Genomic DNA, 15,763 nt, shown 5'->3' on the forward strand with positions numbered 1-15,763 from the left:
TATACATTTATATAAAATTATGCTGTATATATAAAGATTATATGTGATATTTATAGTAACTTATATCGTTTCTATTTATTTTCTTTTGTTGACGTTTGGATCGTGCATTGTCATCTATTCTGTGTGGAAATTTCCTTCAATTCTAATGTTTCTTACGCATGTATATATGGAAAAATATTTTAACTTTACTGTTTTAATATCGTTAAGAGAACGTAAAGTACAAGTCTGTGTTAAAAAATTACCAGAAAGGAATGTTTTTGGGTTATCCATAGACGTCGATAGCAAATATTTCTATCAACCAAAGCTATTACGAACGTTGCAAAAGGGTCAAAGCTAACGTAAATTAAACCAATGGTAGAAGCGTTCTCATAGGAGAAATTCCGAGAAAGCAAACACGATTCGCCGAACAATTTATCTTTTGGACGACGTTTCTCGATAGGTTCAGAATATTGACCTTATTAGATCACGTGGCACTTTCTAAACTAGGTACTAACAAAACAGTCAAAATTGATACGTCAAACGTCATTCGTCGTCCTGACACAACTGTAATGGTTTCCATTCAGAGAAAGTAGAAAAAAAAGGAGAGAAAAAAAAAGACATTAAAGCATCTGCGGACAGAAGTCGAGCTTTGGATAGATTCTTTTAGGCGGACATGGAGACAAACCCCTGACATTTATTGGACTAGGTTTCTACATGGCTGATACATGATGCTATGTTCACTCTATTTATCATCCGACTGCAGACATGCTGGTCGATCTGACAGCAGAAGAATTGCTTACCCGATTGCAAAAGTCTATTTTTTGATGTTTTGTCATTACTTAGCGCATTTCGCTTCAATTTGCTACTTCTCAATATCGACTGATGCCATGCATTCTTCTCCGACCGCATTCATCCTTCCTTCCATCATCTTTATTTTCGAAATATCTCCTTCCTTTCTTTGATCGTCTATTGAATGGCGGATCTTTTCAATTTTTGGGGGGGGATCTTGGAGGAAATTTTTTAATATAAGATTAATTCATTATTTTAAAAATAATTTCCGAGTAGAATGGAAAAAAGTTCTCTTTTTATCAAATATATCTTTATCGTTGCTCGACTTTCGCTTTTAGAGACTTGTAATTCACTTTTTACTGCGTAACTTGTGTGCTATAAGTAAAGAACTAATCAATAACTCAATTCCAAAATAGCTATAATACACTTTTTAAAGATTTAATACAATTTTTCTTCTAATGTTTTAACATTCGAGGTGTTCCACCCAAAAATTCCCCATTAATATTTTTCAGATTTTTGTTTTTTGAACAACGTTCGAAAGAATATCAAACCTCTTACTTTTTACTGAATTATTACATTTATACGATTTTTATATCAAACACTCCATACCAAAATTTTAAACTGCATCATCCGATTAGAATTCAATCTTCTGATGTGTTGCAGCTTCGCAGTAAACAGAGCATTACCTAAGTACTCTATTAAATTTTCAAGAATAAAATATTTTATAAACAGAAGCTATCAAAGTACAAGAAATCTTGCTTAATGTTTACATTTAATACGTAGTTTCATTCTAGAATTTTAAAATATGTAAACTAGAAATTAGATATCATTTGAGTGATCTTAGATTTTTTATTTATTGAGGAAGCCATCATATTACACCATTAAATTAAGAGAACTCCGCTCAATATCACTCATTAAATTCTTTAGAAAAAGTATTTTTATGAGCTTTACCATTTGGTTCCTCTTTTATGAGAAGTTTTTTTTTTTTAATCTCTTGAAACTATTTTAAAATTTAAATCCTCCACCCACTCATCACCCACATCATCAAATCTACTGAAAATAAATCTGCTATCTCCCCGAAAGTCAGACAAATTGGATAAATTAGGAAACCTACAATAGTCTATGACTCATTGACTGACTCATTCAGAATTTCTAAGATGATGCCCGTCAACTGGCATCCTTACGTTATGGATCAGTTTATTTGTAAAGCAAGCAACAATTTATATATAAAAAAAAAAAGAAAAGTAGAGAGCCAAGTCGCTTATAAACCGGCTCCCCTTTTTCCTAAGCTAAAATAATGGAAGGACATAAACGACACTAGTTGCAAACAATTTAATTGCATTGTATCTGTGCAGAAAACAAGTCTAGAGATGTGAACTGGCGACGTCTCCGAGGTCGTTTCATCAACAACTGTTTGCTGGCAAGACAGGAAACATCATTAGGAAGAAGTAAAGGAAGTCGTTGAGACAACGCAATCGCTGTTCACATGATTTCTCGTGAAATTTGATGAAGATTTCGCCTACCGGAGTTGACGACGTGTAATGTTACAAAATATGATTTAAACTTCTCTTAAATTTTAGTGTTTAACCCCCCTTTGCAATACATCAAGCCGGAAGGATAAAAGGTTAGAATTTTTTTTTTTTTACGATGGTGGTGTTTTCGATTGAGTCATCCCTTCTCGGTGTAGAGTGGTATGTGCAGCCAAGAAAACATGTTAGGTAAATCTATCGTAAAAACTGTCGCTTTGATAAGAAGCACGGATGAATCCCCAGCGACACAAATCGTCGTAGCTCTACTTTTTTCGATAAGAATGGACCTTAATGGAGTATGAAATCTTCTCGGAGTACCGGGGGTTCGAGTTTTCTCGTGTCGTTATTGCTTCTTCTTCTCGGTAGATATAGATTTACACGTCCATTAACTCTTTGGTTATAAATCGCAATCGGGTTGAAAGTCGTCCAGGCAGACGCGACGGGCGAACAAACAGGGCGTAAGAAGAGAAAACAACGGATAAATGCGGGAAGAAGTTGTAAATAAAAGACAAGGAAAAGAAGAGGGAACGTGTATAGACATCCTGGTAAGAGATTCCGAAGTGGTACGTTTAGATAAAGTGACGTAGAACAAAGATGGCGGAGGAAATGTGGCGAAAGCGCTATTTTGTAAATATGTCGCAATCAAATTCTCAAAAAGTATTGATAGATGCGAGATGAATTGGAAAAGGTTGTTTGCCAGACAAACATCAATCAAGAGGAGTGGACGACAGTCTCTGGCTGTCACTTCTACGATTAACGAGCTTCTAGTGAAAAGAACTGCACAATGCATTCGGACGACATTTCTGGCAAGAGTAGCACTTTTCCTATTGACGCTAGCGCATGCTCTCATCACGTAGGGCGTCGTTAGATGCTGCAGATAACGGGTTAATGACTTAGTTTAGGTCGTAGCAGTTAGTTGCAGGCATCGAATGTAAATACGAGCCTTCTCTTATCTTTTCATCCGAATGTTTATACTCCCGTTTAATCTTCCTTTATGATGGGGATTATGTCGTCTCCCTTCGTCTTTTATGCTAGTTTTGGAGCTGTTGGTACCACTCTCCGGACGTTAACCGTAACTACTCATAAGTCAGGTAGCGTGGCAGGTACTTAACTTACCTTCTACCTTCCAATACGTGATACTCGACTCGGGTCAATTGGAGAATGCTACCGATGTTGCCGACAATGGAGATTTATCGGGATAGTTTGTGCGGGGAACGTTAAATGGCATTTAACAAGCCATTGAAGGTCAGTCGTGCAACTATCTTACTCACTTTCACCACAGTGTGCTACCCGAATTCAATACGGGAATACAACTTCTTATGATTTTATAAAACCATTTTGATATATTTTATATTGAAGTAACTCTACTTTGAAGTTTCTTAGGTTTAGTATGAGTCCAGTCGAGGTTTCTTTTCCTTCTTTACTTCTGAACACCCATCATTAGAAATGTCATTCTCTAAAGCAGCTGTTGGAGGAGCGTGTTGAAAATTTCCAACAATTGTGGCCAGCAAATGGACTCAGACAATTAAACGTTACTAATTATCATCAGTTAATTGTTCAAACTTTGCATTGATGAATTAATGAAGAACAAAATGATTTCCGGGATAACGAGGAGGGTGGTCACAAATGGCACATCTATCCTGCCTGGGCATTTACATAAAACAGACACGCAATCTGGTTAGCAGCTTCATAAACTAACTTGATTTATAGATTGACAGACTCTGGGCGATTGCATTTTGCCAGATTAGTCGGCACTCGCCTTATTGTTTTCCTCTTGTTGGGTAGTGGAACAGCGCGAGAGAAAACTCTCGGGATATTTTAGCTCACGTGATAGAATTTGTCGTGTTAGACGCTTCTTTTAGCAAGTTATTCTTCCATGTCACATGACTAACTTACGCCTCTTGTACTCCAGAACAGAACGTTAATAATCGCGCTTACTTTGCGTGGCAACTCTATTGGGAGTTATCACACGCTCTAATCGAGAAGGGCTCGAGTTTTTTATCTCCTTCCTTGCCGCAATACCTGGAAAGAAACCACGTGATTAGGTAACCAGACACCCAACAAAAATCAAGCGAATCTCGCCCGGCACATTCAATTATCACGCTATCAGCACCGCAACCGCAAATCAAAGCTTATAGGGTGCGGCGCATCACGTAACTGGCAGAAAAAATCATCAGGAGAAATTATCGGGAGTAAGTTGTTGCTAAACAGGCAGAGTAAATGATGATGCAAGAAATTGATTTCTGCGCAACAAGGAGCAAAAGAAAAATTAATATTTTGGGTGAACGAACCTTTAATTTTATTATCAAGGCGGAATGTAATATAAAAATTTGATAAATTTATCCTAGAAAAACCTCCAAACATCCATTAAGTTCATCGATCCTCGCTCAGAAGCATCTCGACTTATAAATGATACTGTTACTGTAACAGTACGATCCGTTGATACTGTTTAAGTAAGAGGATGATATGCTACATACCGGGACATATGGTGGTGCAGTCTGCTGTCTGCACGCTTTCTCCCGTGCATAGTTCGCCTCCATTGAGCGGAGCCGGGTTGGTGCACATCCTGGTGCGTGTTTGAGTCGCTCGTCCACATTGAGCGCTGCAGTCGGTCCAACGGCTCCACGTTGACCATCCTCCGTTCACTAACATCGATAATCAAAAATTCTATATTAGCTTAAAGAACGTGTAGATTTATGCTTCTACATTAACTAAACAGGGCATAGCAACGAAGTAGAGTTCAGCTTGATTAATTCTTCCTTTATTAAAAACTGAGTATCTAAATTGCTCTATTTACTAGATGCTATTACAGTAATAATACTACTTTAGCGGCATTGATAGCGCTACCATTTTAACCCTTGAATATTTCTGCAATGTTACATTCGTGCTAGAAGTTCAGTGACATGTTTGCGAGAATGAAAGAATGAAATATGCTTTCATACAGTGGCGCGTTATAGCTTCAAGAGGCTCAGGCAAATTTGTGTTAAGGGACCCCATGTACTGTACAGTGTTGACTTCAGGCATTTTGGGGGGAAATATTTTCTTATGGAAGATTGATTTGGGGCCTCCATAAAATTTCCCTTTTCGCCCATAAGATGCAATTTTATGGGCGAAAAGATGCAATTTTATGAGCGACCACTATTTTTATAATAATAATTTAAAAAATGCCACCTAGTCTAAGTAGTTTCTTAGGGGGAAAAAATTCTTTTATTAGCAGCAAAATTGCAAAATAATTGCATTGAGATAACTGTAGTCTAAAAATTCGATGTAAATGTATAGTGATACTTCTGTAATAATAACATCGGTAATCTTCTTGAAGCAACATAAACCGCAGCAACAATAAAGAATTCGAACTAAATACTTTTAAGCAATAAAATTGGCATAAAATGAACTGCTAGGTCAGATCGAGTTTCTCTTCTTTAATCTTCTGGTAGTTTAGGATCGAGGACAAATGAACGTAATACTAATATAGTAATAAAACTAGCAGAGGAGAGGAGACAACTCGAAACCAGGAATTGAATTTTCTTTCCAATTTCGCTGCCAATTTCTGAAGTTATAAATGCTTTTACAATAACAAAAAGTACTTTCTTAGTAACAAAGTGTATTAAGAGAGGCGTAAAAGGGAAAACTCCTGCCACCTAGTCAATAAAAACAAAACGAAAACAAAATTGCTTCATTGCTTATCGGGGGAGATAAAAATACTACTACAGCAACAAAAACTAACGAGGAAACGGGAGCGCCTGTGTTATAATAAAAAGAAACGATCTCGGCAGGGCGGACGAGTTGACATTTTCTTGCCGAATGACCGGATATCTGGGAAAAGGGAAGAAATTAAATAAAAATACTAGTGCAGTAACAAGAAATGACGTACAAGTGGCAAAGCGGCATCCACGCATCATTAGTAGCATGAAATATAAACCGAGCGCAGTCAGTGCATGTGGCTTTGATTATATTCTGTGCTATATTTATCTGTTTTGTATTTTCAGACCACCGTTCTTCGTTCCAATGCCAAATATGTTTTTAAAAAAAGACTTACTTATGCAAATGTTTCTAATCAAATTACATTCAGCTGACAGAAGGCTTGCTACCGGTTAGTAGTCATACGAATGATTAAAAATTAAACATTGAAACGATGTAATAAAATTTTTTAAATTGTAAACAACGAAAAATTTTAATGGGTTTTAGTATTATACGAACGAAATCTGAACAAAGAGTAAATTATTTTCGAGGAAATCGTTTTGGCGGAAGAGTATCAAAGCGCAATTTACGACAAAGAAAGTGAAAAAATGAGTGATGAGATTTGATAAAATTTACTGCTAGAATAACAAAATGAATATAAAACTAGTAAACAACCAGGATGAAAGCAACAAGTGACATAGCAGCCGCATCTCGTTACCTACTTTACGGTAAACAACAAAGTGAGAAGTTGCAGATCTACTTCTTCCCACTGCCATAGATAAAGGTAACAATTTATTACTATAGAAGCACAATCTTGACAATCAAACCACCGGACGATTTTAGTAATAATCGGTTTGGTTTCGGGTAAATATGGAAGATTGGTTCTAAATAATTGTATAGAACAACTTCCTGCACCCGACGTAGGCGTTGTGGCACTCATAAGGCTGAGGAATAGTTGCTCTTGTTAGACAGCCCAACATCAATCAAGACAAACAACCGAAATTACAGGCTCGCCACAGTCCAATTCGGCTTCTACAGACTAATGGACTCTTCCTACCGACACAAATTATAAGCTTGGCCCACCTGAACCTCCTCGGGGTCGAAGAAGCTCTAGGGTAGAATGCCTTTGTGCTCTGTTGACATAGCTTTAATAATTACATATTCTTACAGGACGTATGAAGAATGTTCTTATTTATTCATCAGTTTCATATACAAAAGCTCTTTGTTTGAATTTCAAGTTTGTAGCAAGTATACGAGCGGGTCTTCTTAGAAGAAGACGAGAGATAGCGAAGGTTTGAAGAAAAGCAACTGTCAGAAGAGAACTAAGTATAGAAGTTTTAGTGAGATGTCTATCAAGAGTGGAGCCTTTCGTCAAAGGCGCCCAACCTCCCCTCCTCTGTCCTATCTCTGTCATCTCGTCCAAAACGGTCGGAACCAATGAATAAAACAAGTATTTGCCGGACAAAAAGGGAACAAACAACGACAGGGCGGTTTGGTCGGAACCGCGGGTCAAAGGTCCTGCACAACACAAGAATGCATTGAATGCTGTAGGGTTCTGGATGGTACACAATCAACCAAAGTGGACACGAGTTCAATACCGTTAAAACGCCTTTCTTCGAGGTCAAAACGGATAGACTGTTAGCATTTTCGCTGGTTCCTAATATGTCAACTGTTTGTGTTAGATCCGGTCGGTCGCTTTGTACTTTGAAACCTTAAGAAGTAATCAAGAGATTGGTTTGGTATTTTTGTACGTGTACTAAGTTATACGCGCGTATCGGTTTATAAGAGAAACCGTAATCAAATTTTGGCAGATGTTTAAGCATGCAAATTAATGAAACTTGGCAAATTTTGATTCAGTTATCGTTAAAAGTTGGCATATAACAAACTAATTCAATCGAAGCGTTACTTCTGCTGCTACTACTATTTTCGTTCGAAAGTAAGATTAATTACCGACGTGGACAATAAATAAAATCCCAATATGCACAACAACGCGCGAATAAGGTAAACAAACGGATAAATATGTTAACAAACAACAAAAATTGCAGTTGATGACTTCCAGGATAAGTTCATTTATAGTCTCGAGGCATTCGCCATCGTCAATAGTTTGTACCCAGTTCATTTTTAGAATCGCCATGTGGCAAATTACTGCCAGAATTGTTTACATAATCGTCGAGAAGAACGAGGTCGGAATAAAATCTAGGTTCAATAGTAAAGAAATAAACTCGTGTGCCACTGCAAGAAAATCTTTTACAGATCGAAGCATAAAATTCGCTGAAGTAATGTTAAAAAAATTGATTTTAATCATTAAAAAGAATGATTAATTGAACAGAATCGATCTGAAAGCCGAATAACATTAAAGTTCAAACTTTGTTGATGGATAATTAATCTCTAGTTAAGAACGAATGGCTAAATTTTAGATACAAGATCAAGTTATCTTCTACACCTCACGATTAAATTAGCTTTATAGTAAAGCCAGGTTTGTAGTTACGAAGTACGACTTGTTGTCAGTAATTCGACCTTTACTACTGGAAGGCTGAAACGAGAGGAGAGCAGATGCTCTTTATTTACTCATTAATTTTTTTTTCTTTATGAAAAGGATGTAAAAACATAGAAGTGCAAATGAAGCAAAATCATAAACAAAAAGCCAAAATTGTTTAATGGATCTACAACTCTTCTTTAATTGACGTAAAAAAATGTATGACGGTCGCGAAACACTGAATAAGAAAAGCAATTATTGTTTTAAAAAACATCCAACATCATTAAACAAAATTATAAGAAGGAAACTTAATACAAACTGCGTTTCTTTCTCCTCCTCCTCCTCCTCCCGCTCTCCTCCTCCTTCTCTTATATATTTTTTTATTCTTTTTCTTAGTTATGGCACTCGATAAAAACAGGATCGAGCCAACTTTTACATTACCACAACTTGCCGTTCTTTAATGGAACAATCGAAGAGTGGAACTTTCAGATTGTAGAAGGGCTAAAGAGTTTGCTCGATATTTAATTCTCTTTAGATGTCGACTTTAAGCTGCAAATGGAATTAAGTCCACTATTATCTGCACGCCAGCTGCCGAGAAGCGAAGACCTCGTCGTAAACTGATGCGATGTCATTACGTCGCCCCGTGATGTCCGGCCCCAAATGGACGTTTGGCGAGGTAGCTGCATCGATTAATGAGGTGAAGATGCTATCTGCGGTTTGGTTTCTCCATTTAAACTATCTACTGGAAGCTCGCCTCCAAAAGTTTATTTTTTTAAAAGTACGTTTTAGATTAAGAAGGTGTCCAGAATTTCGTGTCTCTGCAGAAATTTTTATGCTCTCCTCTCTCTCTTTGTGTAATTTATATAAATTATTTCTATAAATATTAAATAAAACTTAATTTCTTGGGTGGTTCCTCGAATGTCTCGTAAAAAACTTCTATCGTATCTCGTGCTATATAAAATAAATCCACTTATACTAACTTTAGTTTATTTACTACAGCAACTAGAACAAATTGCTACATCATCAAGCAATTGCTCTTATAAACTCCAACTCTAGAAAGACCCGTAACATTCTTAAATTTTACAACCTATTAAAGTCATCTGGATTTGGAAACTTAACTTCTTTATGTGGCATTCTCTTCTATAAACGTCGAGCAAATTAAATAAGGAAGATGCCTGTTTTCATTAAAACTACATCAAGGAAATTAAAGGGTTATTTTGATCATTTAAAAAGAAATAAAAACGATTAATTTACAAGATTACTCAGTAGAAAGCGTAAGAGAGCTAATTTGGCCCTTTGGCTAAAGAGAGGCAATTAGGATAAGTTAGAAAGGGAGCGTATCTTCTTCAATGATACGATATCTTGCAAAATAAATGATAGAATGTCTATTGGAAGATTTTTTTACCTTTATCGAAACCTTTCACAAAAGTCAGGTATAAAAATTCCTTCGACTATTCTGCAATTTCCTTTTCCTCTTGAAAAAAATCTACTACTTTTTTTCTTCCTCTTCCTCCCGGAGTTTTAAAGATCTTATCGTTTTAACGACTCTTTCAAAGGCTGTTAAAAGAGCCCTTCTACCGAGTTGTAGTGGGTTAACATTGTTTTGCCGTGATGATGAACCCGGGTTTCTTTTTAAACTGCTGTAGAGTACAGTTGAGAAAATCTATTGATCCAGTAGTCAGACTTTTATAGAATAGAACTAGACATATTTTTGTTACACGTTTTTATAATTTCATTACAGAATACTAAACGCTTCTGCAAACATGTACTTGCTGAAATTTAGTAAGTGAAAATTTAAATTTCTGAATGTAAAAAGAATCTAAACTTTCAAATTTGCATCGTTTACCTGGTAAAATTTGGTACAGTATAGCTTATATATCAATTAATCACCTAAAATACCTAAAATTAAGAGAAGTAACTTCAAAGGGTTGCAATTTGCATATTTACTAGACAATGTATCGCAAGATAGCAAATTTCTTGGTATACTTAACGAATGAAGATTAATGCAGTGTTGCACTTTACTTCTTGCTATTATGCCCAATTGTTTTTTTTTTTTTATCATAAAATCACCTACCGTAGACTAGAAGTGCGGCAGTCTCGCTGAACCTCTGTCCAGCTATATTCCTGGCTCCGCACGTATAATTTCCCACATCAGACAATCTGGCTTGGCCTATTAACAAATTTCCTTCGTTGGAGATGATGAAGTTGGGATCTTTGTCCACTTCTATAATATCGCCATTATGTACCCAGAAGACGTCAGGCGTTGGTAGTCCTTCCGGTGGTAGACACTGCAACGACACCTGCCTCTCGAGCTGGATGTTGACACTCAGAGGTTGATTCAGGAAATGCTTCTTCAAGTCTACCAAGAAGAGAAGTACGGGTCACTCATGTCAGCTTCTCTAAATGTAGTGATTAGCATGAATTAACGCTTCTCTTTGTTAGTTAGATGTTAGAGAGTAAGAAAGAAAAAGATTTTGCCAACTTATTCTTATACAGCATTTGATAGAGTTAGTGAATCTGCAATCTCTAAAGCACACTTCTCTTCCTGCAGGTGATTTAAAGCACTCCCTTCTCTTAGCAGGACATTGAATTCGATGCCGTCTCGATAAAATTTGAAATCTAGAGACGAGAAACACAACGATTGCCATTTTTCTCAACATAAATCGCGAATAATGTTTTACTTGTCTCTTCTACATATCTAACTGAGACTGACTATTGCAAGAAAAAGAGAGTTGGAGGAGGTATTTTACGACTTTATAACTTCTTTAAAAGCTCGCCAACTCGTCACCACCTACATTGAATGCTTTGCACTTTCATAATCAGCAACAGTACCCCTTCAGAGAAAAAGAAAATGGTGCAATGAATGGCGAACAGCATTGACTAAACAATCTATAAATATGTCGGCAAAGGGAAGGAAAAGTACTCAGTAAATATAGCAACAGCATCAGTGGATATCGTCAACAGCTGAACTTCTCCACTTTCACGTCTTAAACGTCGGGTTGGGCATTTTACATTTGCACGATATGTAAAAGTCCCAGAGTGACTATTATACGCCTGACTTATCAAATGGGGTTAAAATGGCTCCCTACTACTGTTAGAAGTGAGTTACAGTTACACGTCTGAACGTCAAGACATTTTTAAGCCATCCAATCCAGTGGGGAAACTCTTTGGTGCAGTTGAATTGAAGGATATTTTTTAATATTTATACAAAATTTATTCGGATTTTAGTAGTACGAGCATATATTTTTTCAATTTCTTACAAATTTGCAACATCATTTTTCTGGTAAACCACGTTATTCGGAGTATTTTTTTATGGAAGAACATTAACGAATTTAATCATAAGCGGGGCGCATTTTGCACTTATAATAATTCCAGTGATAAAATTGCAGAGAATCACAAATAACATCATCAAAACAAGCTTGATTATCAAGATAAATGGCGAAAAGTCGAGAGAAGTAGAAGCAGGAATGCGCTTTTTAGAAGAGAGATGGTCATATTGACACACACTAGAGACGAGAGATATGGAATTAGACGTGGCTGTCAAGATAGCAAATTCCTGAGGAATTTCACACCCGCCGGAAATGTGAGGGGATTCCAAATTTTAATTAAATGTCCGAACAAAATAACTACTGACCCTTGGCGGTCACCATCTGTCTGCCACTTGGCTTCAATATAGATGTTTCCCAACCTGGGGACAATTTGTCTTGCTGTCATACGAAATTTTAACTTTGAAATATAAAATTCCTCTAGAGCATCCCCCTATACTCTCAGGTCGATTTTTGTACCTTAATTAAAACTTTTGAGATAAAGAGCGTTCGGTACTACCATTCTTACTTTAACTCCCAGGCATGGTTGTGAGACTAACAATTCAATAAAGTTCACTTATTTTGAATTGATCCACCTGTTTGAATTTTGTGAAGTAACAAAGAACAAAGCTGTGTGCTAACACATTGATTTTTGTCATATTCAATCATCAAATACGTTTAACTTAACTTTCAGTTTGTAGCGTTAATAACTTTTCAGCTTTGTGTTTGCATTGATTACGTTGTAAGCAAATAAGATTATGTTAAATTAGAATTTTCTTCTTATTCTTTTGGTTAAGTTAGAAATTTTTTATAAAGTCTGGACTAAAATAAAGTTACGAAGCAATATATTTGTTGTCGATTGTCATCGAGTGAAGGATCTTCAAAGAATGAACAGCTACTATAGATAGGGGCCATTATAAATAGAGGAAAAGTAAGTTGGACTCAAACGAAACGCTTTATCCTCCAGATATCCCGATCTATTTATTATCCGAACATTAAACATCTCGGTGGCAGGAGTGGACGTGAAGAAGTTGAAGAGCCACTTCACAAAACTCCTCCCGCACAATGGCAGCAACGAGAGCCAAACGAGCCACTTTACCTTTTCTCCTTTTCTAGATTGCTTCCCTTTTTTTGACAGTTTACCTCCGCTACTTTTTGCAGCCATGCAACGTAATTTAGCTTAACTTTTCTACTGTAAAAAAAAAACTTTAAAAAGATAACTCCAGGCTAGCCTTCTTCCACTTAGTTGGAAAGGAAATGTCCCAACTCGATTACATTTTTTTGCTGAAGGAAGAGAAGCTGCAATCGCTAAAAAATAAAAAGCCCAAAAATTAAATTTAAGAAGTGAAGTGCGTTAGATTGATTCGCCTGTTTGAGAACTCCGATCAAAAGTAGAGTAATAGGTTAATACACGACTTGAAGCATGCCAACTTATGCTAATGGCAAAAAATTATATTTCAAATTGGATGACATACAATAAAGATACAATAAAGTCTGCTTTCTCGGTCAGAGTCTTTCTGGGGGGTAATAAAATTCGTCTCCTATACAATTGCTCCCTCGTAAAACGGCCTTTAATTACGGACCTGACAATGACGTTGTGACCTTGTTGGCTACAGAGGCAGACAAAAGGGGAATGTACTGTACACCTTAAACAGAAGAGAAACAGAAGCGTTAGGCAATGCGCAAGTTAAGCCAGTAAAGGATAGCTTTGTACTAATGCCCAGTTGCAGAGAACCAGTTAAAGTTAACAGCTCTGCTCGGCCATTTGCTGCCGAAAAGACGCATGGTTATAGCGACAACATTGCACGCCGAGTGCTCAGAAAAGCGTGAATGTCACCCGGTGGTGGATGGAGCCGTCACCAGCTAACTAACCCTAGCTTCTCGGTTACATCTCCATTGTCCCCGCATTCGGCTGGTCCTGACATCAGCTCCACCCCTTGCGAGGCAAAGATTAATGTCCCGTGACTTCTTGCCCGCTTCTGATAATCAATCTGTGACCGCGTGTCACAGACAGTCACCCAATCGGGATCTGTCACGGCGAGATGACAATGGAGATGCCAGGGTGGATACACAGTCACTGCATCTCCGCTTAGGTGGACTGCTCTTCCTCTCTTATTAACTTTATGCTCCGTAAATTACAGTTACAGTTAGAAATACGTGACAACTAATGTCCATCCTTCTCAAAACATCTCCAATTGTCTTTCGTGTATTCGTTTGTGCCACCTCTAAGCGCGACAAGAAGGTATAACCCCTATCGGTGCCCCCGATTAACACATAATAAAGGAGAAGAGGGGGCACCGACCGAGTTGTCAATACTCTCCTTTTTTCGGTACATCACGCCCCTTGGCAGATGGACAAGAACAGAATTCGTATCTCGACAGTTATGGAGCCATCTTGCCATCATCCACGGAAGACAGAAGTCGAAGAAGAAAAGGAGAGAAACAAAAATGACGTCTGCTAGCGATAGGTGACGCTTAGTTACTACATTTAACAAATTAATTCTCTTAACGGCCGTTTTGTGTCATCTGAAAGTAGTGGAGCGTTTAATCGAATGACTTTTTCTTCTTAGAAACACGCCTCTTCTCTTTCATCAGATTAGAAACGTTCCATCGACAATTCTTTTCATTTTTTTTTATTCGATTCTCGCACACAATAAGTAGTATAACTGAGAGCATTGTCGTGACGCCTCACTTTAGCGATTGTTTATTAAAAATAGACACGTTGAAAGATGAGGATAAGTCGCCCCACCCCAAACGAGGTCAAAAAGGTAACGTGACGTAAGAGTGGGCGGCATAAATCTCCAAGAACATTCTTCATCCTCTCCGGCTCGTTAGTAGTAGTAAATTTTAGCTCGTTATTTCATCCTTAAACCATTCGGTTTTTGAAACGCGGGTGTTTTTTTCTAACTCAAAACTGTAAATTGATAGAAATCACATTTTTTTAAAAAATCTGCTTAAAGTTGAACGAGAGAAACTTACTTTTAGTAAAAGAGTACCATTTATACCATTGGAGGATTTCGCTTGGCGACGGAAGCTGAAATTGATTTTAAACTTAAAAAAAAGGGTGAAAGAATGAATTTTCGACTAAAAAAAGAGAACTTAATCTAGGAGAAAGTTCGAGAAACTTTTTATAGGGAGAAGAAAAGATTCGAGTCTCTGCCTGTACAGTACATTCAATTACACGTGTAGCTCGTTTTGGACACTCGGGATGGTGCAATTCTTTTCATGTCCTGCCAAGGTTACTCTGATTAGCTTCTCCCCAATGCAGCGAATCAATAGCTTTGCCCTCTGCTGCCTGATGGCCTCGGCAATTACTTGGTGAAAGCGAAGGAACGTCATTCCTCTCTTCCTGTCAATCCACAGGTGTGTTACCTTCATTGGACTAAAATATACTTCTTCCTTAACTATAATATCTTGTTTATTCGATGAGCTACTTTCCTGCAATATCAAGTTAATGCTTTACTGTAATTTGGCAATGATAGCTTCATCGTTCAGACCATTTCGAGTCCAAAAAAACCGAAATATTTTGTTAGGCACAGTACTTTTATAGCAAGAAAAATAAAATACAAACAAGAACACGAGACTCGATCAAAGAAATTGGATCTTAAACATCTCATAAATTTATATTATAAAGGAAAGACGATTCTTGTTCTTGTTCGTGTAGAAGTATAGTGTAATTACTAAGGCCTATTTGAAGATAAGTGTAATTACTTTACTTATAAGAGATAGGCGTAATTAGGACTTCGAAAAAATACGGGATGGTCCGTCTCCGGAATGATAAATTGGTCGAATTACCTGCTATCTTACCTTTACTATTATAGTAATAATAATAGTGCGTGGCTTAATGTGTTTTTATCGTGATTCGTTTTGTATGTCTTGTTGCTGTAGTTATATAGATTTGCAGAAGTGGTTGTTACCGCAGAAGAATGTATGAGCTACTATTGTTACAAGTTGTACGGTAATTGCTCAATGTTTATTGTTATTGCAACAGTATCGACCAGGGATTTA

General features: G+C 37.1%; 1 protein-coding gene across 4 annotated transcripts in view; it reads right to left on the reverse strand.

Moving 5' to 3' along the window:
• Positions 1-15,763, reverse strand: part of LOC136986306 (netrin receptor UNC5C-like) — a 109,559-nt gene that overhangs the window by 35,139 nt on the left and 58,657 nt on the right. For 2 of the 4 annotated variants that reach the window (XM_067283801.1, XM_067283802.1), the window contains exons 3-4: positions 10,526-10,810; positions 4,775-4,942 (exon numbers count right to left, since the gene is read on the reverse strand). The exons of 1 other annotated variant lie outside the window; for it this stretch is intronic. In XM_067283801.1, coding sequence (XP_067139902.1) covers positions 4,775-4,942; positions 10,526-10,810 — 453 coding nt within the window. The remainder of the gene's footprint in view (positions 1-4,774; positions 4,943-10,525; positions 10,811-15,763) is intronic. One more of the 4 variants, XM_067283803.1, reaches the window with a different exon arrangement.

The sequence above is a fragment of the Centruroides vittatus genome, unplaced genomic scaffold (genome assembly GCF_030686945.1).
Source record: "Centruroides vittatus isolate TY-2023 unplaced genomic scaffold, ASM3068694v2 scaffold_1015, whole genome shotgun sequence".
NCBI lineage: Eukaryota > Metazoa > Arthropoda > Arachnida > Scorpiones > Buthidae > Centruroides > Centruroides vittatus.